The 22,158-nt window shown below is 67.2% G+C and overlaps 1 protein-coding gene across 5 annotated transcripts in view; it reads left to right on the plus strand.

Annotated features, from left to right (window-relative positions):
* RXRA (retinoid X receptor alpha) overlaps positions 1–22,158 on the plus strand; it is a 94,269-nt gene that overhangs the window by 51,461 nt on the left and 20,650 nt on the right. For all 5 annotated transcript variants that reach the window (XM_042964700.1, XM_042964702.1, XM_042964703.1 and 2 more), the window contains exon 2: positions 16,905–17,170. In XM_042964700.1, coding sequence (XP_042820634.1) covers positions 16,905–17,170 — 266 coding nt within the window. The remainder of the gene's footprint in view (positions 1–16,904; positions 17,171–22,158) is intronic.

A 22,158-nucleotide genomic window follows, 5' to 3' on the forward strand; every position in this document is an offset into this window, starting at 1 on the left:
CCCACGGCTACCAGCCCTGTGCTGCCCCACTCCTGTTCCTGGGCCGGGCAGGGATAAAACTGGCCAGGTAGCCTCACCTTCTGCCAATCCCTTGCACCTGGTTCTGGGGGCCAGGGGCCAGAAGAGGCCCTCTGCAGGGCTCAGGGCCACCAGTCCTGGGATCGGGGACCTTGGAGCGGCAGGTCCCAAGGTAGACGGTAGCCACAGCTTGTGCTGAAGGCCCTCTTTGCTGCAGAGACAGCAGAGCCCCTGAAGGGCGGGCCGGAAGGCTCGTGCTCCCCCACTGTGGGGAGAGGTACAGACCGGTAAGGGCCTGAGCCTGGCAGAACCTCTTGCCGGCTCTGTGACCTGGGCACAGCTTTTCAGGAAAGAGCCCCAGACCTTCGGAGGGCCATCCGGGTACCTCTGTGAAGGGCAGACGTAGGCCGGGCTGGTTGAGGGAGGTCCTGGAGGGGAGGGGGGCAGCTGGAGCAGATCTGAGGCTCAGAGGTTTTCGAGAGGTAGATGGCTGGGAGTGGTGACCAGAGGGCCGAGCTTGGGCTAGGGGCGGGGGTGGGAGATGACCAGCCTGGGCTGTTGGGCTCAGACCTAAGCCGGTGACCACAGGGTAGGAGTTGGTGCTCTGAGAGGGTTTTGGGGCTGAGGCTCTGTCCCAGCCATTTACTCTGTCTGGCAGGGGCAGGGGGGCTTCCTGGAGGAGGTGTTCCTGGCAGGAAGACCCACAGTGAATGATTGTGCCTGCTCAGAGGGCCAGGGCTGGGGCTAGGAGGGGCCCATGGGCATACTGACTGGAGAGGGCTGGGGGGCTAGGCCCCCGTGGCCCCTCTGAGAGAGGGAGGTGGGCTGGCCCTGGTGCGGGTGATGGACGGGAGACCCCTGGGTGAATTTGAGGTTTCCAAGCTGATGGTCAGCGGTCTTCAACAGCCCTGGTCAGGGCTTTGAGGGGTGGCTCCCTGCCTTGAGGGGGTCCTCCGTGGGGGCTGTTTGGGCACAGCTGTCCCGGACCCTCCCCGGGCAAGTCCTCACCCCCCCGGCCCCGGGGGAATGGGGGAGGCCAGCTGGCCTGTGCGGCAGCCCCCGCCCCTGGCAGCACGGGAGCGAGTGGCTGCGGTGGGGTTGGCACCTCCTGCCCAGCCCTCGCCCTTCTCGCCGCTCCCTCACGGCTGCCGCGTGTGCAGAGGAAGGAAGCTGAGGTCCGGTTTGCTGTTCATGGGGCACCCGGGCCGGGAGGGCGCGGGGGCCGGGGCGGGCGGCGGGGGCTGCAGGGGCCCGGGGCCTGGTGCTGGGGCCTGGTGCTGGGGCGGATCTGGCCCGCTGGTGGGAGGGGGAGGCTGGGCCGCGGGCCTGAGTGGGCAGAAGGCCTCTGGGCCGCCATCTTGGACGTGGCCGCATTGGCCGGGCGGACCGGAGGCAGGGGACTGGCTGAGAAGGGGCCCTGAGCCCGGGAGGAACAGTGGGTCTGCGGCCTTGAGGGGCGCTGGGGGGATGGGAGGAGCCTTTCAGGTCCCGCCAACCCCCTCTGGTTACAGACAGGGAAGCTGAGGCCGGCAGGGGGTGTCCCCATGGTTCCGGGGTGGGGTGGGGTGGGGTGGGGGAGCTCTGATCTGGGGTGTCTCCTGGTTTCTGTGCTGCGAATGCTTCCGCGGCCGACCTCAAGCCACGGACGATGTCTCACGTCGCGAAACGCCTACCGGGAGGAGATGCGCACCCACTGGGCGGCACCCCCACCCCCACCCCTGCCGCTTTTCTGTCCGCCCCCCAGACTCCCGGTTCTGCTTAGCACCTACCACATTCCTGGCATTTGCCGACTGTTTGAGTGCCTTTGGATGAGCCCACTCAAGGCGGGGTCTGGTGGGGGAGAGCCCCGGGGGCTGTGCTGGTAGGACTCTGGGGCCACGTGACCCACATGGATGTTGCTCGTGTGCGTATGTTGGGAGGGGGTGGGTGGCGGCTGGCCTCCCCAGGTGTCCGCACACGGGCGGGCCACGGTGGGGACTGGTGACCAGGGGGCTGGTCTCACAGGGACTGCCCTGCCCTGGGAGCGTAGGCCTGCTGGTCAGGCCACAGGCAGCTGAGGACGATCTGGGGCACGCAGTGGACCACCAGCCACAGCTCGGCTGCCATGTTGCCTCTCCTGGGCTGGGCTTGTGGTGCTGGTTCCAGGCAGGGCCTCGCTGCACCTGTCCATCGGGTGATCTTACGCAGGTGTGGTCCCGGGCCCTGAACCAGGCGGACGGGCGCTGGGGGGGTGCGACCAGGAGTGAATGAGGGATCGCGGCCAACCTGGAGGGCGGACAGCAGCAGCCTGGGTCTTGTGTGTGGCCAGAGTCTTGCTAAAGTCAGGCTGCTGCAGAGGTGGCTTGTGTCACTGTCATGAAAACGACACGTGCGTCGCGAACCAAACGCAAACCGAAAAGAAGTGCAGGAAGTGACGTGCCATTTCCCGCCGTGGGTGTGGGAGTCCCAGGCCCCTCCAGTCTGCAGTGCGACTTCTGGGGCCTTCCCCCCGGATCCTGGAACCCCAGATTGGGCAGATACTCATGGGGGCTTGAGCGTGACGTGGGTCCCTGGTGACGTGACAGGATCGGCTTGGAGGATGTGACAGGGCGTGGGGACGCGAGCGCCGGGGGGAGCCTGCCTTGGGGGTGGGCCAGGCGTCGGGAGTCCGGTGGGCGCCCCGTGGGCAGGGGCCTGCCCCAGTCCCACGGCCGGCTGGCTTTCCGGCGGAGGGTGGTGCAAGCAGGTGGACAGGTGTGGGGTGCGCTGGCGTGGTCTGGGGGCCGCCTGGGCCCCTGCCATCTGGGCAGGGCAGCCCCGCGTGGATAGACCTGGTTGGGCCTCAGGCTCCTCGCCTGGCGGGGGGCCAGTGGGGCCGAAGTCTGCGTGCTGTGGTCCCCCTGCCCCCACTCCCAACGCCGGCCCCGAGCCGTGGGCTGATGGGCCCCGGGACGCATTCTGTGGCCTGAAAGAGGGGCCGGGGGCCGTGAAGCCTTCCCGAAGACCCTCTCCCCTCAGAGGCTGAGTCCCTGTGGCCCCCGGAGGCGGGGTCCACCCAGACCGGCTCAGGCCCTGCTTCCCTGGCTGTGGGGCTCCTCGTTGCTCCCCCACGCCCCCCTCCGCCCCCTGCCCTGGCTGGGACTCAGTCCCGCAAGAGGAAGACTCCCGGGGCTCAGTGCCCAGTGTCTCCTGCTGGGGTGCAGGAGGACGGCATGCAGGTCGGCCAGGACGGGCACGGTCCGTCAGGACGAAGGAGCCCCCCCCGGGCGGCTGGCACCACGTGGGCAAGCGCGCCCCATCCTCACGGCGTGCAGCCGGGGAAGGGGGCTTGGCCGGGTCAGCCGGCAGCTGGCCGGCAGGGGAGCCGGTGGGGCTCTGGTCCGCCTGCGTCGGGGCCTTGCCCCGTCCGCCGGCCCCGGGCCCTGCCGGGCAGTTTGCCCATCTGCCTCACCATCTGCAGGCTCAGATTGAGGAAACGAGGCTGGGGTCCGTGTCCTCTTCCAAGAAGTGCCGGTTTCGGCCGATGGGAGCTGCCTGTGGTCACAGGTGTCTGGGTGAGGGTGGTGGGCCGGGCGGGCCCTGGGAAAGGGGAACTCGCCCGCTGGGCCAGCGTGAGCGCCACTGGCTCCTGAGGCTCGCAGCTGCCTTGCGGAGACGCCGGTCCTCCCGGGCCTCCTTCCCCACCCGAGCTCCCGCCGCTCGTGTGCCGCCACACTGCACCGCCAGAGGCCGTGGGACCCCGAGCCAGCGGGCCGGGGGCTGATGGGGCCGCCCCCGTGGTGGGACCTGTCGCCCACGCTCGCCATGAGGCTGCACCTCCTGGCCTCTCTTTCGGGAGGGGGCCTGGCCTGGCGGGCAGGGGACCGCAGGTGGCCGGCAGGTGAGGGCCGGGCCGGGCGGGCGGGCCTGGGGGCAACCCGGCCTGGGAGGGTGCCGGTGTCTTGCCTGCGGGGTGTGGGGCTCAGCTCGTGGGACGCCTGCCTTGGGGGCCCAGGTGAGGGCATCTTGCTCCCTCCCGATTCTGACCAGCATCCCTGGCTGCCTCTCTCAGCTCCTCGTCCTTCACATGCGCAAACAGAGGAGACTCGTCTGAGGTCCCGTGGGCACGGCCGTGACTGGGGTCCTCTGGTCTGCAGACCCGATGGCCTCGGGCTCGGACTCCTGGTTTCTGGCCTGCCCCAATATGTGCGCGCTGGACTCCGGGGAGGGCGGCCAGCTCTGGGGAGGGCGCCTCGGGGTCTGGCTCACTCCCCTTTTGCACATGAGATGGGGACCGTGGGACGGGTCTAACTGGGGGCGGGGGTGGGGTGGGGCGTGTGGATTCCCGGCGGCCTGAGTGCGGGGTACGTGGGGAGGAGGCCCGTGGGGGTGGCTGGTAGCCCTTCTCTGCTGAGGAGTGAGAGGCTGGAGCCCCAGCCGCGCCCAGTCGAGCCCCTCGTGGTGACGGGGGTGCACCTCTGGCCTTCCCGGCTCGCTCCGTGTGTCTCTTCGGCTCGCTGTGAGGATGCCTGCGTCTTGATCCCTCACCTGTGCCAGGATCTGTATAGGCTGCCGACTTACCTTCCTAGACGTCCCTGGGAGGACGCCGTCTTCTGTGCCCAGGCTCAGGGGAAACTGAGGCTGGGGCGTGCGGTGACTTGTCCAGGGCCACATAGGGGCTCGCGAGGGGCTCAAACAGACCTGGGCGGCTGGGGCTGGAGCTCGGACCACCTTGCTCCTGCAGCCCTTTTCTTAAGTTTATTTACTCAGAGAGTGTGTGGGGGAGGGGCAGAGAGAGGGAGGGTGAGAGAGAATCCCAAGCCGGCTCCACACTGTCAGCACAGAGCCCGACAGGGGGCTTGAACTCACGAACTGTGAGATGGTGACCTGAGCCCAAGTCGAGAGTCGGACGCTCAGCTGACTGAGCCGCCCAAGCGCCCTTCTCCTTCAGCCCTTTTATTAAAGTCCTTTGGCGGTTTGTGGGCATTTAGCCCATAACGTCTCAGGCTCCTGCTTGCGTCTCTGTGTCCAGAGCCGTGGCCTGGCCCGTGGTGTGCCGTGTGGACAGTGCTGGGCGCCGGGCAAGACGGTCTCTGGGAACCACGGGTTTTGGGCCTGGCACCCAAGTTAGAACATTGCCGCTGGGCAATGTGGGACAGGCGAGCCCGTCCCACTTGGCTGGGTGGCTCTCAGCTGGAAAGCGGTAGGCGGGTGTGAGATGTGCGAGCGGGGCGTTGTGGGTGCAGCCCACGTGTGCGTGGCAAGGGGTCATCGTGGGCATTTGGTGACTGGGCCGGGCTTTCTAAGTGTCCCGCGGGGCCTGCTGACCGTCTCCCCCGCGGACGGCTCGGGGACATCGCTCTGGCCACGTGCAGGTGAGCACGGGGTCTGCCTGGAGCGGGCGCCTGGCTGCTGGGCGTTTGTCGGACGTTTAGATTTATCCCATCGTCCCCCACCTCCCACCTCTCGCTGCCACGGTTAGTGCTTTCCGATCGTTTATTCTCTGGGAAATGGCGTGTTCGCCTGGTGTGCGATGTTGCGTCCCCAGGCTCTGAGCAAGGACTTCTTCCGTGAGTCGAGTGCATGGGTTTTGGGCTCTGGAGTCCGTCAGTGGGGGCTGTTGCGGGTGCTTGAGGCTTTTTTTGCTTGTCTCTGGGGTGTTTCTGCACCCGGGTCTGGGGTCTTCCGACGTCTGGGTGGGAGATCTCTGACGGAGCCAGCTTGTTCTTTGATGTCCTCGCAGTCCAGGTGACACAGCCGGGCGCCCGCGGGGCCAGGTGGTAGGGATTCCCCAGGCATCCGGCGAGCTGTGTGTTTGCTGGAAGGATCCAGACCCTTTTCCCACTTGGCAGGGGCTGCTGCTGCACGGACTGTGTGTGGGTTTCGGGGAGTGGGGTGGGTTCCACGTCTGAGAAGGCGTGTTTCTGGGCCCTCGCCGCTTCTCTCTCATGCTGACGGGGCGTCCGCTGTCCCTGGCTGGGGTGAGAGCTGGGTGCAGCAATCTGCCGGCTGGCTTCCCCCCAGCCCTCTGCGCCCGGCCTCACTGAGTTCCAGCGCCCCGGGGCGGGGCCCGGGTCACCTGGGCCCCTCAGCCCTGCCGCGGGGAGCACACTTGGTCACCTGACTCGTCTTGTGGTGGCTGGCCGGCCCCCAGCCCTGTTACCCTCCCCCCACCCCGAGGCATTCAAAAATGCGTGTTGTTGGTAGTTCACAGAAGCTGTTTTCAGATATTCCCAAGGACAGTACCAAACGGTGGAAACATACTTTCCCCAGGTTCCCTCCCCCACATTGACTCTGGCCTTGGCCACCCCCTGGGGGTTGCTCGTGACACCCAGGGAAGTGGACGTTGGTGAGCCCGAGGGGGCCAGGAAGGGGCACGGGGGCAGCGAGTGTGCGGGTGGAGGCCCCGGCCCCTCGGGGCGAGCAGGCAGGAGCGCTGGGCAGCCACGGGGCTTCCCCGGGGCTCCAGGATGGGCCGGGGGCTTTGGGATTTGGGGGCTGTTATAATGGGGAGCCATGGTAGGTTCTAGCAGTGATGGTGGACCATGACCATCCTGCCAGGTGATCAGCGGCGGGGGTGGCCATGGGGACACCGTGCCGAGGTGGCTGCGGCCGGGTCTCTGTACCAGGGGGACTGGTGGGCGTTTGCCGGGGGCAGTGCTGTGCAGATGGAGGTCGTGATCATCCAGAGCCCAGGAGGAAGCCCTCCTGGGCCATCTGTCAGTCTCTTTATCCCCACTTCTGCCTGGGGACCCTGTGGGCTAGACGCCCCCGTGGGTGCTCCCTGTAGCCCTGTCCTGGGTGCTTGGGAACAGATGCCGCCTGTCCCTCTCCATGGCCTCACCACCCCCCCCCCTTCCCCAGGTACGTCAGGAGTCAGTGTCCTGGGGGCGTGGTTGGATCGTGAGGACAGGGCAGAGGTTCTGGGGTCAGCCGGGCCTGGCCCTTTGCTCGCACGGCCACCTCGGGGCCTCTGTCTCCCCGCTCCCTGCTCTTGCTGGGGGCCCAGAGGAGAAAGTAATGGGCGGAGCCTGGCACACAGCGGGTCCCCAGCAGATCTCAGCTTGGGAGTCCAGCCCAGCCCGGCCCGTCGGCCTCGCAGGCCCCGAGGGGCTCACAGGTCAGCCTGTGCTGGTCCCAGAGCGGCTCCTGCACGGAAGCTTCTTGCCCAGAGCAGAGAAGAGCTGGCAGGGTTTTCAGCAGGGGTGGGGCGGGGGTGGCGTGCCAGGGTGACCTTTGAAGAGGCTGCCCTGGCCTTGTAGGGCCCGGTGGGTGGGGAGCGGGGGTTGGGCTGCTGTGCTGTCCAGGTGAGCACCCACAGAGGCCCTCGCCTGCGGAGGGAGGTGCCCCGGCTCTAGCTGAGATGGGGAAGCCCCTGCTCCAGCAGGCAGACGACAGGTTCTCGGTCTGTGTCACTGGTGAGGCCCTGTCTCCGGTCTGCAGGGCCCCGCCAGGCGGGCCCCCGCACGCGACTGACACCGGCTGGGAGCCGCTGGCTGAGTCGGTGCGGCGTGGGTGAGCCTCTGCCGAGGGGAGCGTGGCCAGGGCTCACAGGACGTGGCAGTGGGGGTCATGGGAAGGAAGCCCTCCGGGAACTCCTTGGGAGCTGAGCAGACGCCCTCTTCCCCGGGGACCCCTGGCCTGGCCCCGCCCCACCCACCGTGCGGCCCCGGGCTCTGAGCATTCGTGCCCACGGCCGTGAAACGGTGGTGCTCCTGGGCAGAGGGGGGACATGGGAGTGTCTCCAGGTGCGACCAGCCCACCCCAGGCCCAGAGGAGTTTCACCCGGAGCATCCCCTCTCCCTGGCCCTTCCGGAAAGCTCTGACCTGCCCGGCCACCTGCCTGGAGGCCCCCACACTCCACCACAGGCGGGTGGGGTATGGGCAGGCTCAGCCCTGGTGTCTGCAGATGTGTTCCAGGGCCCGACGGGGATGCACGTGAGAGTCAGAACAAACAGCTGTCGGGGGCAGGACGCACAGGCGTGTTCCCCGACGGAGCAGGGCCTCTGCGCCAGCCAGGGCACCGTGGCTCAAAATGAAACAAGAATCATTTCTTTTCCTGTTGAGAAGAAACTGGTTCAACCAGCCCGCAGACTCGGGGCCCTCTCTCCCCCGCAAGCTCTCCTGCCGCGGGCGGGGTTTCACCAGGAATCCCCCCTTCCCGCCCACCGTCCTCCACAGTCTGGGCAGCGCCCCACAGGTGCTGGGGACAGTGGAAGGGACAGCCTGGAGGGGAGGCCGTGGCGCTCAGGAGCCCTCGCCTGGCCTCGGAGAGGTGAGCGCGCTTCCCGCTCCCTGCGCTCCGTCCCCACAGTGGGCGTCGCTGCTGGGCGCCAGGTTCTGTGCCTGCGGCTCGGTGCCCGGTTGCCCCGCTGGCCGTGGGGGGGGGGGTCTTCGTGAGGGTGAAGGGTCCTGGCCGGGGGCTCTGGCTCTGGCTCGGGAGGAGCCTCTCCCACCGAGCCCTCCCCCTGCCCGCTGGACGAGAGCTCCCGTGATCAGACGGGGTGTGTGGGGCCGGTGTGCTGTCGAGTCCTGCTTAGACTCGCCCTCTGCGATACGGGGGTGTCTTCGGGGAGACTGCACAGCGCTCTGCGGGGCCGCGGGGCAGGCTCGTGTGCGTGGGGATCTCTGATTTGCAGCGGTTGGGGTGCTGACTGCAGGCTCATCCGGGCAGGCTGCCGGTTCCTCTGCATTCCTCTTGTCCCCCCCCCCCCCCCGTTTCTGTCCCTGCGCCTCCTCCCCCGGCATTCCAGCAGGTCTGGGGGCGTCCACGGCTGCTGCTTCTTGGCCCGTCTGGCAGGCCGTCCAGCAGGCAGCGTGTGTTAGACTGCCAAGCGGGGCCGTGGCCTGGATGTCTGGCCGCAGCGTGGGGAGGTCTGCCTGCTGTGCCCGGGGACGCGGGCCCGGCCAGCCTGCTGGGGGTCTCTGGCCACAGGGCTGGAAACCAGCTCTGTGGACTGTCCGGGGCTCCTTGGCATCTTTCTGGGAGCATTGCACTGATGATTGGGGCCCTCTCCTGGCTCCCCCTGCAGTGCTGGCCGGGGTTGCTGGGCTGGTGGGTAGCCCCATCGGCGAGGCCACCCGCAGCCTTGTTGCCCCCTCGACTGTCTGTCTCTGGGGTGGAGGGATGTGGGCACCTCTTGGTGAGATCAGATGCCTTGGAGCCCCTCAAGATTTGGGGGCCCTAGGTGGTGGCTGTGTGGCTTGCACTCGGGGGCCGGGCATCTTTGAGGTTTCTGCCTGTTGGATGGATGGATGGATGGATGGAGGAACGGCACCGGGGACAGGAGGCTGCCCGAGCCCTCGGGATGGGACTTCCGTCCCACAGCCACTGACCTGACGCCGCCGGTCCTGACCACTGCCCCTCCGAGTCCCTAGGCCTCTGCAGACCACCTGTCTGCTGGTGCTCAGTGCCCCCCTGCCCATCGCCCGTGGTCACGTGGCTTCTGGAAACACCGGCCCTGCCCTGGGTCCTGGGAGGCTCTGAAGTCACGGGGAAGAGGGAAGGGAAGGTGGGGAGTTGGGGTTTCCTGAGCCGCGTTTGGGGCTGTCTGTGCGACAGGTCCTGGTACCTGCTACCTTGAAGCTGTGAGCGGCCCGTGGGGTCTTCTCCCTGCCGCACCCGGGCACACAGGGCACACAAGGGTGGCCGGGCGAGGACGGGGCTGGGCCAGACAGGCAGGGCTCCGGCGGGAGCGCGGCCCCGCCGTGCTCCTGGCGTCGTGTGTCCCTAAGCTGCGAAGACTTCGGGGTGTGTGCCGCTCCGGGACTCACCGCCCTCTCTGCTCCGTGGTGGTCCGAGCGGTGCCTCCCTAGGTTGGGTGTGCAGCTTGTCCTCAGGTACCCCAGATAGTGCTCGCCGTGGGCCTCCATCAGAGCACTGCCAGCCTGGGGGGGTGATGACACCCCCTGCTGCCAGAATGAGGGGAAGGGGTGCAGGTGCATTTGGTTGACTCTGTGGCTAGGCCTGGTGTGGCGCCGGCGGGCAGCCTCCGGCAAAGACCCCCGCGGGAGTGCCCCGGGGCACTGGTGCTGTCCTCAGCTCTTTTTCCAGCACCTCCCGGGCCCAGGCACTGGCTGGCTGCTCACGGGGAGCCCCTCCTGGCCACCCCCTGCCGCCTGGCCGTGCTGCTCACTTCCTCCACGGTGGCTGGACTCCAGCCACACCTGCCGCCCCCGGGCCCAGCTGCGATACCCCTTCCGTACGAGGTGGCTGGGCGAGGGCGACCACGCCACTCTTCTTCCCCTGCCCCTCACCAGCCCTGGCCTGCTCGGTATGGCCAGCAGAACCCCGACACCCCATCCCTTTCGCTGCTTGCGGCAAAACCCACTTAGCGTCAGTCTCTCTGGGCTTTAGGCTTTCATGCGTGCCGTGGGGCAGGACAGGGGTTTGCTTAGGTGGTGAGGTTGATGGTGATGATGGTGATGGTGGTGATGGTGATGGTGATGATATAGACGTATCTGTCATCGAGTGCTCAGTGGATATCAGCACAGACGTTGTGTTACTCTGGGCTTTGTTACGGAGAGTGGTTTCCCCTGTTAGACCCTTTGGGCCTTTCTGGGGTCTTTGTCCATGAGGGGCATTGCAAGGAGTGTTCCATCTACCCTGGGAGTTTGAAGTTGGTCAGGGCTGAGGGCTTTAGGTTGGTGTCTCCTCATTGGGACCCAGAAGTCCAAGCGCCTGTGTTACTGTTTCTTGTTCTCACACCCTGGGACGCCGGGGAGTTCCTCCGGAGAGCGGCCTGACTGGGGCCCTACAGATCGGGGTTGCAGTCCTACTCTTGGCCTTTGTATCTGTTTCCCCTGGGGGTCCAGACGTGTGAGCAGCCATGCTTTGTATCGTACAGCCTCCTGTGAGGGGCTTTGATTCGCAGCCCCTCGCTTTTCCGTGCGTCCCACACTCCTGCTCTCAGCCCCTGATCACATCCTGGGGGCCAGGGTATGAGTTCAAGGAAGGAGAGCCCAGCTGCGTGGCTGCTTCTGGGGTGGGGAAAGGAGCCGAGCCCCTGGTTTGCCTGATGTGGGTGGGGGTCGGGGGCCTTAAAGACAGGTTTGGCGTTTCTGAGTTCTTGAGGCCTCGTGCTCAGCTGGGCCCCAGGGCCCTGACCTGGCCCAGCCCACCCGGCGTCACTCTGAGGTGAGGACACCTGAGGCTCTCAGGGGAGCCCCTGACTCTTTCCGAGTCTCGGGCAGAGCCTCTGCCTATTAGGTCCGTGGTGGCTGCTCATTCTGGGGCCAACACGAGGCCTTGGGGCCGGCAGGGTCATGATGTCCGTCCCTTGGCCTTCGGTGTCCACCCTGCCTGCCCCCTCTCCACCCCTCCCCTCCCGGGCCCCCAGGCATCCCTGTCTGTTGCAGACGGCGGGGTGGGGCCGTGCCAGGAAATAGGACTTTAGAGAGGCCAGCTGGTGGTCTCCATGGGACCCATGGGGGTGAAGTCCCTGTTGGGTGCCCAGGGACCAAAACCCTTAGAGCCGTTTCCTGTGGGCACGTGGGGGCAGGGTGAAGGAATGTACGTCTTGGCTTGCTGTCCCCGTCCTCTCCCTCCCTCTCTTCTCTGGGGTCTGGGTGGATCTGGGCCACCCCGGACCCTGTGTAGAGCTGGGCAGGTCCACGTTCTGGCCCCCTTGGGTCCGTGTGCTCGCTGAGCCTGGCAGGGTGAGGCCCCCGAAGCTTCCTGCCTGGCACATTCGCCACCCTGCTCGAGGCCCCCGGGCTTGGGGCAGGACAGAGACCCTCGTGCTCGAGGCCCCCGGGCTTGGGGCAGGACAGAGGCAGGCTGGGGTTTCTCCTCACCTCTGTAAAGGCCCAGCTCACCTGTGTCCTCCTTAGCAGGGGCTGAGACTTGGGGCTGGGACCACTGGTTTGGGAGAGGGCAGAGTGACCCCAGAGGAGCTGAAATTTCAGCCTGAGCCACCTGAGCCGTAAGCTGACACTGGGCCAGGAGGTCGTGGGTGGGCCATGCTCCCCGAGGGCTGGAGGTAACAGGCCCCTGGGTCCCAGCCCACCCTCTGCAGGGTGGGAAGCAGGCACGGACGGGGCACAGGGGCCACCACAGTAGCTGCTGCCTTGGGTGCACTCTGTTGGCAGAAGGGGAAACAGGCCAGGGGCCCTGGGTCCCGGCAGCGGTCGGCTCTCCCTGTGGCTGGAGCCTCCGCATGTCAGGGGCCATCTGCCCAGCCGGCCCCAGCTCCTGAAGGCCCCTCGCCCCGTGGGGCCAGCGGGAGCTTCTCACCTCCCCCTCCTTGTGTTCCAGCCACTCGCAGCTTTCCCCAAACCCAGACGCGCCGCGGTCCTCACCGCGTCCCCACCAGGCCGCCACTTCTCCCTCCCCTGGCGGCCTCAGGGAAGCAGTCCTTCCGGAAGGTGGGGGCTGTAGGTGGGTGTCTTGGGACGCTTCTGAGGGCCTGCCAGCTCCTCGATGTGGGGTTTCGGTTCCGGGGGGGGGGGGTCCCCGGGCAGGGGCGCAGCGTTGCAGGGGTGGGGGGAGCTTGTGCTCAGAACTGTTCTTGTTCTTACAACGTTCTTCCCCTACGTTTGTGCCCCTCTTCCTCCTGGGCACCTTCTCTCCCGCCCCCACGCCGGCCTTCCTGCCCCTCCCCGAAGTGGGACCCCTCCCCGGGCTCCCTCACTTGGACCTCCTGTCCCTCCCTCCCCACTCTGTGCTTCCTGCGTGGCCCGCCCGGCGTCCTCCTCCTTCCCACTGAACACGCGGCCCCAGCCCATGGCCTGCTTGGACCCTGCCCCGATCGGTCCTGCCAAGAAGGGCCTTGGAGGAGCCCCAGCTCCCCTTTCTAAGAGTCAGGGGTTCCCTGGCTGTCTGGGGGAGGTGGAGCCCCCGGGGCACGCCCCCACCCCACCGCGGTGAGGCTGGCATTTCCTGCCTCCTCCCCGCCTCCCTCCTGCCATGCAGCCACCGGAAAGGAGGCGGTGGGGCTTCCCCGGCTTCCTGCCGTGGGGTCCCAAGGGTAGGGGGGGGGGTCCTGGCGGGACCCCATGCGGCTGTGGAATTTTGGAGAGCGGAGATGTCTCTTCCCTCTCTCCAAGGGACCTCAGGCCACCTGTTCCTGAGTGGTGGCAGTGGTTTCCGCTCGTAAGCAGCCGTGACTGAGAGCCCACCGCCCGAAGAAGCGGTCCGTGCCGTTGTCGGTCCCCAGGAGACCGTTCTCGGCTTCAAACTTTATCAAGCGTAGCTCTTAACCCCCAGGCTCTAGGGCTCAGGGAGGTTCTGGGCGCCTGCTCTGGGGCTGAGAGCCCAGGGCTTCCCACCTCTGCCCGTGGCTCTGAGGCTGCCTTCCAGGTATTTGTGTGTGAGATGCAGTTTTGTGGCCTCAAGTATGTTTTGTGCTACAGGAGAGATCCGTCCACCACCTCTTCCGTGCAGCCTTCCTGGACTGAATCTGGCAGCCCGTCCAGGTCTCTTTGCCTGTGCGGGGGCTGCTGGGCCTCCCGTCCGTTTGGACAGAGGCCTGTCTCGTGGAGGTCCCTATGAGCTCCCGAGTCCCACTGATGCCTCATCGTCCCAAAGAGGGCATGGCGGCGGGGAGCGGTGGAAGGGGTGTGAGGTGCGGGGGTGCTGAGGGTGTGAGGCTTGGCGTTTGGGCGCCGCCCCTCCCCACACGCCCCTCTGCGCCCCCCTGGGCAGGGAGGGCCGGGTGTCAGCTGGCTCCCCCGTGTCTGAGCTTGATGTCCTGCAGCCCCGCCCCCCCCACCCCCAGCCCCACTGAGCGAGGATCAGATAAGTGTGTGGCGATCAGCCAGTGACAAGGCCCCAGCAGGTCCAAAGTATGACTTTTAAAGAATAAGGCCTTATCGCCGCCTCGGCTTATCAGCGGGTAGGGACGGATGGCAGCGGTGGGGCCTGCACCCACGTGGAGGGGGGTGGGCAGGGCCTCTGCGAGCCGAGGATGTTTGGGCATTTTTTTGCCTTTTCTTTCTAATGTTCCCCTTCCTGGCCAGAGTGTCTCTCTCCAGAAGACTCCAGAAAACACACCCAGCCCATTGTCACCCAGGCTCCGGGAAAGTGTCTTCTGTGGATGTTCTGTGTAAACAGGAAGCACCCAGAGTGGGGGCCTGGGAGCAGCAGGGGTCCTGAGGAGGCGGGCTGGGGTGGGGGTGGGGGCCTGGGACCCAGCAGCCCCAGGGGCTCACAGCAGGGTGGAGTGATTTCTGGACACTGAACACACAGCCTCGGGCCGGGTGGGCAGGGTGCCTGCTGCAGAGGCTCGAGGGGGGTGCTCCTTCCCCCGTGGGCTCCCCTCCTCCTGGTTCGCAGACTCGGGCTGGGTGCGGGCAATGCCTTGGGGGGCTGGGGAGCTTTGGGGTGCAGGCTGGCAGCTGGCAGTCAAACAGGCCTCCTCCCTCCCGGCCTCCCTCCCTGCCGCCCTCCCCCCTTCCGGCCAAGCTTTCTCCTGCCTCTCCCTCCCTCTCCTGGGGGGGGAGCAGCAAGCAAACAAACAACCAGCAGCCCGGGGTGGGGGGGGGGGGCACCGGCCCCTGCAGCTGTGAGCCTTGGTGGCAGCCGAGGCCCCTCCCGGTGGCTGTGGCTACGGCTGTACCCGGCCCCTTATGGAGGGAGGACAGCCGCAGAGAAACCCTGCGGGCCCTGCTCTGATCAGGGCCCAAGGGCCCCCAGGAGTACCTGGCAGGGGGGGTGGAATCTAGGAGTGGCTTCTCTTGCTCGGCCCTGGAATCATGGTCTCCTTCCCACTTGTGGGAAGGAAGGTGGGCGGCTCCCCCAGGGACGCCGTCCTGAGGCCGGGAGCCCCAGACGCCCCTGGCTGCGTTGCCTCTCTCTCTGTGCTGCCCTGGGAGGCGTCCGCCAAGCCTGTTTTGCAGGGTCCATCTTGCTCCCCTTTTCCTTCCAGCCAGAAGTCGGACAGGTGCTTCTCTAGACCGCGTGGAGGGGACAGCCTTGGTCCATCCAGGCCGTGGCTACCTCCTGTGGAGCAGGCGTGCGGAGGGGGAAGCCGAGCCTCCGACTGCAGGCTGGAGAGGCAGGCCACAGTGCTCGCCTGGTGCAGGGGCAGCTGCGGGTTTCTGGGCTCCTGTCTTTGGGCGGGTCCGCCGCCTTCTCTGTGCCTCAATATCCTCGGCTATCACGAGTGGGTAGGCAGGGACGTGGGAGCTCCGTGAGATCCAAGATCTGCAGCCGGGCCTGCGTCTGCTGTGCTCGACCGCCTGGCCTCTCCCTGCCTGTCCTCTCTCGTCAGCCCTGCCCCCCCACCGCAGACCTCCCGCGGGAGTTCCCGGGTGCGGACCTGGGGCCCTTAAGGACTAGTAGGGCCGATCTGCAGTACCCATCCTTGCCAGCAGGTGCTGCTACCATCCGGCTCTGGAATTCTTCAGTTTGGGTTTTCAAGTTCAGCAAAGCCGTTGATCCCCACTTTTGTGAACGGCTGGGATTTCAGACGGATCGGACGAAGCTGCCCACTAGTGGAGTTGGACGGCGAGCAGCGGCAGGCGGGCTCGTCCAGCCCCGACTCCACTGTGGGACTCTGGTTCCACGGAGCGGGAAGTGCCCAGCGGGCAGGGGGCTGCGCGATGGGGGCAGGTATAGGCTCGCAGAGGAGGGCGTCTGGCAGAGTGGCAGAGCCTGCTGTGTTCCTGCCGGAGCCACCCACCGCGCCCTTCGGGCTGATCCCCCCCTCCCCCCAGCGTCTCCAGGGACAAGTTCATAAATCCCTGCATGAGGGTCTCGGCTGGAGTCACGAGTGCCAGGCTCCGACTCTGCCGGTTGGCAGCTTTGTCCTGAAGTGTGACGGTGCATGCCCCCCCCCCCCCCCCGAGACCGTTTGCACAGGGAACATTCAGGACACGGCCACTGCAAGGTTGGCGGAGGCGGGTTTTCCACGGGGCCGTCGAGGGGTGCAGCCGCCTGACCTGGGGTGCATGTGGACAGAGGCCACGCCATCGTGTCTGTGGTCCCCCTCGACCTGGCGGAAGCACCTGTGGTCACCGCGGGCTGGAGCGAGAAGGGCCGAGGGAACATTTTGCCCACGGGAAGGCTGAGGCCCAGAGGGGCCCCCGCTTGCCCGGGGGGAGGTGGAGTCCACGGGCCTCCTGATGGAATGCTGGAGTGTTCGCCCTGTGGGCAGCACATTCGCCACCTGAGAACCCCCTCCGGGGAGGTTTCTTCCTGCTGAGCCCCCAGGCTGGGGTGGGGAGGCCTAATTAGCGCTTGCTTGCCGGGCTTTGAAATCCCGGAGATGAAAGTCTGTGTGTGGGAGGTCCCGGCCCCTCCCCACAGCCTCCGTGGGCTGCTCGGCTCTGAGCACCGGCCCTCTCGGGAGCGCGCGGATTTGGGGCACACAGGAAGTGCGCATCTATCTGGGGTTCGTGGGTCAGAGGGCCACGGCTGCTGGGGCGCCTCCTGGTGCCAGAGCCGCCGTGCCCTGGGCACTGTAAGAACACAGGCCCGGATGTGCCGTCTGTAAAATGGGGTGATAATAGCGCCTGCCGCAGGCCTCCCCCCTCCTCCCTTGCATTAATCTACACCGAGGACACGGACTGGTTTCTGCCACGGCGTGGGCACCCTGACCCTGACGGCGTCGGTCTCGTCCTTTGTGCCGTCGTTCCCACACCTTTACCTCAGCCCCTTGAGCATCTGGGCAAAGGGACTGGCAGCTCGTGGTGACCAGGCATCCCAGGCGGACAGGCAGCCTTCCCGTCTCCCTGCCTGTCCGGCGTCTGCCCCCCCCCCCCCCCCCGGCCCAGCCTGAGCCCCAGCACCGGGGCCACCTCGGAGGGGGAGCTTCCGGCGCCCTGGCCCGGCCGGACCTCGTGTTGGGGGGAATCTGCGGCCCGAGCCGTTACGATCGCCATGGGGGCGCTGGGGCCCGGCCTCGCCGCGGTCTCTGCGCCCTGCGTGGGGCAGGCCGGGGCCGTGTGGGTTCCTGACCGCCCGCCTCTGGGTTCTTGTCTTGCAGATTTCTCCACCCAGGTGAACTCCTCTTCCCTCAACTCCCCCACGGGGCGTGGCTCCATGGCCGCCCCCTCGCTGCACCCCTCTCTGGGGCCCGGCATCGGCTCCTCGCTCGGCTCCCCCGGCCAGCTGCACTCGCCCCTCAGCACCCTGAGCCCGCCCATCAACGGCATGGGCCCACCGTTCTCGGTCATCAGCTCCCCCATGGGCCCCCACTCCATGTCAGTGCCCACCACGCCCACCCTGGGCTTCGGCACCAGCAGCCCCCAGGTAAGCGCAGAGGCGGGCCCCAGCCTGCGGACCCTCGGGGGGTCCTCTCCCCCCTTTATGTCTGGGAAGCCGAGCCTCAGAGCGAGCGGTGGCTTCGGCCTGAGTTTGACCCGGGTCTGGCTGACTCCCTGGCCCTCGCCTCTCCGAGGTCATCAGCTGGCCTCCCCGCTGCTGGTCGTTTCCTCCAGTGTGGCCCCCCCCCCCCACCCCCACCCCGCGGGGGGCTCCCTTGCTCCCCTGACTCGGAGCTCTGTAGGGCGGGGTGCCGCCTTCCTCAGCATTCACACCCACCCACCCCCCTGAGCCCCTGTCCCTCCTCGGCCCTTCCCTCCTGGCCGCCTCGCGTGCCCACACCAGGTGGTTCCGGCGCCCCGGGCCCAGAGCCCCGGGTGGTGTCTCTGGGCGCTGTGTCGATGTGCCCTCCTCAGGCCGGGCCCCAGGCCCCACGGTGGCCTCAGCTCATCTGTCAGGGCTCGGTGGGATTTTCCACGGGCGTGGGTTTGGAACAGTCTGGCTTTCAGGGTTGTTTCTGAATCAGGAAGGAAGTGGTGCCTGGCGGGGCCTGGCTCGGTCTGGTTCTTGCCGTGGGGACCGTGGGGGCCCAGTCCACCCTCCCCTGGGCACCTGTCGTCCAAACCCCTGCAGAGCTGTCCGGAGCTCTTCTGGAGATCCCTGGGTGGTGACGGGTCCCCGGGGCCCAGCGGGGTGTCCTCTCTCCCAGCTCCGTGCGGTTCCTGCTGGGTTTCTTGCTGGGCGGCCAGAGGGCCTGCCTGAATCCCAGCGGGACCTCCCTCTCTCTGGGGGGCTCGAGCCGTCCTTCCTGAAATAGGTCCGAGTCCAAGGCTGGGTTCGGCCATTCTTGCCCCGAGATGACAGCCCCGTGGTGGAGAGCCTCGGGGCACATCTCCACGGAGCCTCAGGACAGCCTCCTGGGGAGGGACTTGGGCGCAGGCTTCCCTGTCCAGAGCCACACATGCCCTCGTGACAGCCACATCCTATGGGCTCCCAAGCCCCTGCCTGCGGGGCAGTCCCCTTCGCTGCTGGCCCCGGGGTACCACCGAGCTGGAGCCAGCCCACTGCCCCTCTCGCTGGGCCTCCAGAGCTGGCCTTGGGGGGAGAATCTTGCTGGCTTTTCCAGAGTGACCTTGTCAACCTTTTGTGTCTGGGGGACGGGAGCAAAAGAGCTGGGGTCTCAGGCGTCAGTGCAGAGCTCCCGTGCTCCTCTCGCATCACCTGGCCCCCAGAGCAGGCAGGAGGCCTGAGGTGCTGGCCTGAGGGAGGCTCCGCTGCTTTGCTGGGCCTGGCCAGGTTATTTTTAGCACAGCCGCCCCACCCCCAATTCTTGCTGGCTGCACAGCGAGCCAGGGGGCAGATGAAGACTGAGCTTGCACCTGCCCCCCTGGGGACCGCGACAGAGGCAGGCACCTGCTGGCCCTCAGCCCCATGAGGCTCCTTGCTGGTCGTAGGCCTACCACCTGCCCTGGACACCCTGAGGGCTTGTGTACAGCAGGAGCCTGGGCGTGGCAGTGGTGTCCCCCAGACCTTGGGGTCACCTGCCACTTGGCACTGTTTGCCCGTCTGGGAGCGGGGGCGGGGTAGTACTGGGGAGTGAGGGGTTTGGGGGACCACATCTGTCCTGTTCTCTCTTATTCTCGGCACCCAGCCAGGTTCCTGGCACTTGGTGGTGCTGGTTGAACCCAGGTTGCGTGTGAGTGAGGGGCCCCAGGCCCCTTGAGGCTGATGAGGGGATCGGGGCAAGAGTCAGGCCTGGGAGAGGGTGTGGGGAGCAAGCCCGCTGTGCCCCAGATGGTCACTGCTGTGCTGTGGCCACCCGTCCCACGTGTCCCTCTGTCCATCAGTCAGGCGCGCCACAGTGAGTTTTGCCACGGTCTGAGCCGCGCACTCGGCCTCCCCTGTGGCTGCCCGTCCTGGCGAGGCCTCAGTTTCCCGGTAGCGCCTTCCTGGAGTGAGTGGAGCTTCTGGGCTTCAGCAGCTCATCCTGGAAACCTGGGGTTCCCCATATTCACGAAGAGTGTGGGTGGAGTTCAAAGGGGGGCATGCCCCACCCTCTGCCCCAAAACCACAACCGCGAAGTCATGGTTGGCGGAACCAGCGAGGTTCTCCGATTTCTGCTGCCGGAGAAGGGCTGGCGCCCTGCCGAGGGCTGCCTGCTTGAGTCCACGCAGCCCAGAAGGCCCGCCAGCGCCCCCGGTCTGCCTCGCTTTGCCCTCCCTGCCCAGAAATGGGTGCCTGGGGGTCCAGATCCCAGGCGCCGGCCCCCGGGCTGCCCTGCGCCTCTTTCCTGGTCTGGGGGCTCAGCACAGGGCCCAGGAGCACCCCCACCGCGCCCCAGAGCCCTCTGGCCCCACCGGGCCTGCCGTGGGCACCACAGCATGTAGCCCTCGCCAGCCCAGCAGACCTTCCCTGGTGGGGGATCTGCTCAGGCCAGTGGGCCGGCTGGCACTGCCTGCTCTTTGTCGGCGGTCCCGTGGCCGTGAGGCCTCCAAGGACAGGGCGTCCCCACGGTTTGGCCCTGCCTTGCGGGTCCTGTGAGGCAGGCGAGGCCAAGGGCCTGGTCTCGCAGCGGCAGGCCTGAGCCTCCACCCCCAGTTCTGGCCGCGGATGGGGGGGAAGCCTGCTGTTGGCTCAGGAGGAAGAGTGTGGTGGGTGCAGAAGAGAGGAGCCTCCAGAGGCGGCAGGAGACCCTGGCGGGGCCCTGATGAGGCTGCTGGTTGTCAGCGAGTCCTGTAGGCTCCAGTGGGAACTGAAAAAAATGCCAAGGATATGAAAGGGGAAATGGGACTGGGCCCCACCCTGGCCACACCACATGGCCTCCAGGCCCTAGCCAGGGGTTGTTGGCACCGTGGATGGGGTGCAGGGGGGAGGGGGCACAGCTCCTCAAAGAATGGGGGGGCCAGCCCAAGGCGCATCAGCTTGGAGCTGGGAAGGGCGAAGTGTGACCCCTGACCCCGCAAAGCCTGGCCCTGGTGGCCTTATGGGCACCGTTTACTAGTTGAGGCAAAGGATCGATGTGGGTGGCCCCAGGCCTGTGGTGAGTGGGGGCTACAGCCAGCCTCGTCTCCCCACGTGTGCAGGGTCTCCTAGGGCTCCCAGAGGCCTCTGGGCTGACTGCTGTGCCCCTGGGAAGCCTGAGGCCGGGAGGGCAGGGATGCCCCCGGCACATGGCCGCCAGCCACGGCACTGACTGTCCTTCCCGCCTGGAGCTCCTTCCCACGTGGGGCCCGCCCTGCCTTCCTCACTGCAGTGGCCCTGCCTCAGTTTACCTAGGGCAGTCACAAGTTCTTAGGGCCTGCATGTACACGGGGGACAGGGCAGGTGGCCTGCCACCCACCCAGCACGGTGTGGGCAAGCATGAAAGAGGAAATGCCCAGGTTCCTCTCCCTGGTGCCCTCGAGTGGATCCAGCCACGTGGGGTCCTGGCCGGGCTCCCACAGCGTGGGGAAGGCTGCAGCGGGGGCAGGCCTCCCGCTCCCATGTCCTCAGTGACTCCCCCCCCCCCGCCCTCCCCCCCCCGTCGGCCCCCTCTGCACCCATGTCGCGCCCTTCCCGAACGGCTCAGCGGCCCCTCCGCCTGGGACCCAGCCCGCGACGTCTCCTGGAGGCCGAGTGTGTGTAGCAAGCTGCCCCCGTGTCGGCTCAGTTTTCCTGACGGCGGCCCTCAGCTTGGCCCACGACGAACCTCAGGCTCGGAATGATTGAATAATTTCCCCAAAGCCACACAGTGGATGGAGGAGGGCATAATCCGGGGGCCCTGCCATAAGCTGTGCTGTCCCCACCACCCGCCTCCGCCCCGTCCCCACCGAGCCAGCGAGCTCTGCAGGGCTGCGCGGGGCTATGTGTCCTGTGTCGCTGGGCACTTAGGGAACGGCGTGTGACCGGTGGGGTCCCCGAGTGGCTCTGGGCCTGTTCCCCCTGCAGCATGCGGGCATCGCCTTGGTGCCCACAGCCTGCTACCCAGAGGCCTGCCTGCCGGGCCCCTGACCTCCTGAGCCTCCACATCCATATCTGGGAAGGGACAGGGACATGGCAGAGGCGAACGTGTGTGGCGCACCTGGGCACAGGGCCCTCCGCAAACGGCCCCTTCTCTGTCCCCTTTCCTGTGGGAAACGCTCCCAGGCCTGGGGACGGTGCGCAGAGAGTGCCCTGGTGCCAGTGGACAGGCCGCTCTGGTCCGTGGCGCCCTCTCACCTGATGGCCCCCAGGGGTTTCTTGGGAGCCCCCCGGAGTCCCGGGTGGGGGGGTGGGGGGGTGGGGGGGTGGTCAGTGCACTCAGAGTCACAGGGCCCCGGGCGGGGGAGGGGCCCAGAGCCACGGGGGCTGGAAGGACCCTCCCAGCCTCCCAGGCCAGCGTGGAAACAGGCATTGGGGGCCTTGTGCTTCGTGTTCTCGGAGCACCAAGTTCTCGCTGCCCCGTGAGAAAACGGTGGAGGTCGGGGGCCGTGGGGAAGGAAGGAGGTGAGGTTCCCGCTGGCAGGAGGGGCCCGGGGCTACCCGGGGGCAGCCAGGCGCCTGCTGTCCTTCCCCAGAGACGCGCACACCGCCCGGTTTCCGCCTTTGTCAGGGGTTTGCAGAAGTGGGGGGCCGGGGGCCGCCGGGCCGGGGTCCTGGCGCCAGTGGAGACAGGCCAGCCCGTGGGCGCAGCGGGAAGCACCCCTGGGCCCTAGCGCTGCCGGGAGAGCTGGGGTGGATGCAGCGGAACCAAAACTGCTGTGTCATTGCAGCGGCAGCTGTTGCCAGGGTGACGGTGAGGTTCCCACGCTTCCTCCTGGGCAGCATGGGGCTGTCAGCCTCCGGGTGGGGCGGGGCGCTGTCTGTCCCGCTCTCCTTGGGTCACGTGATCCGAGCTTCCCCCACCCACCCCACCCGGCGGTGTGCTGCCGAGGTGGACCCCAGCTCCCTTTCCTTGCCGTGACCAGGCCTCGGTGCCCAGCTGCGGGTTGGGGGGGTCCCCAAAACAAAGTGCCTGC

Source organism: Panthera tigris, chromosome D4 (genome assembly GCF_018350195.1).
Source record: "Panthera tigris isolate Pti1 chromosome D4, P.tigris_Pti1_mat1.1, whole genome shotgun sequence".
NCBI lineage: Eukaryota > Metazoa > Chordata > Mammalia > Carnivora > Felidae > Panthera > Panthera tigris.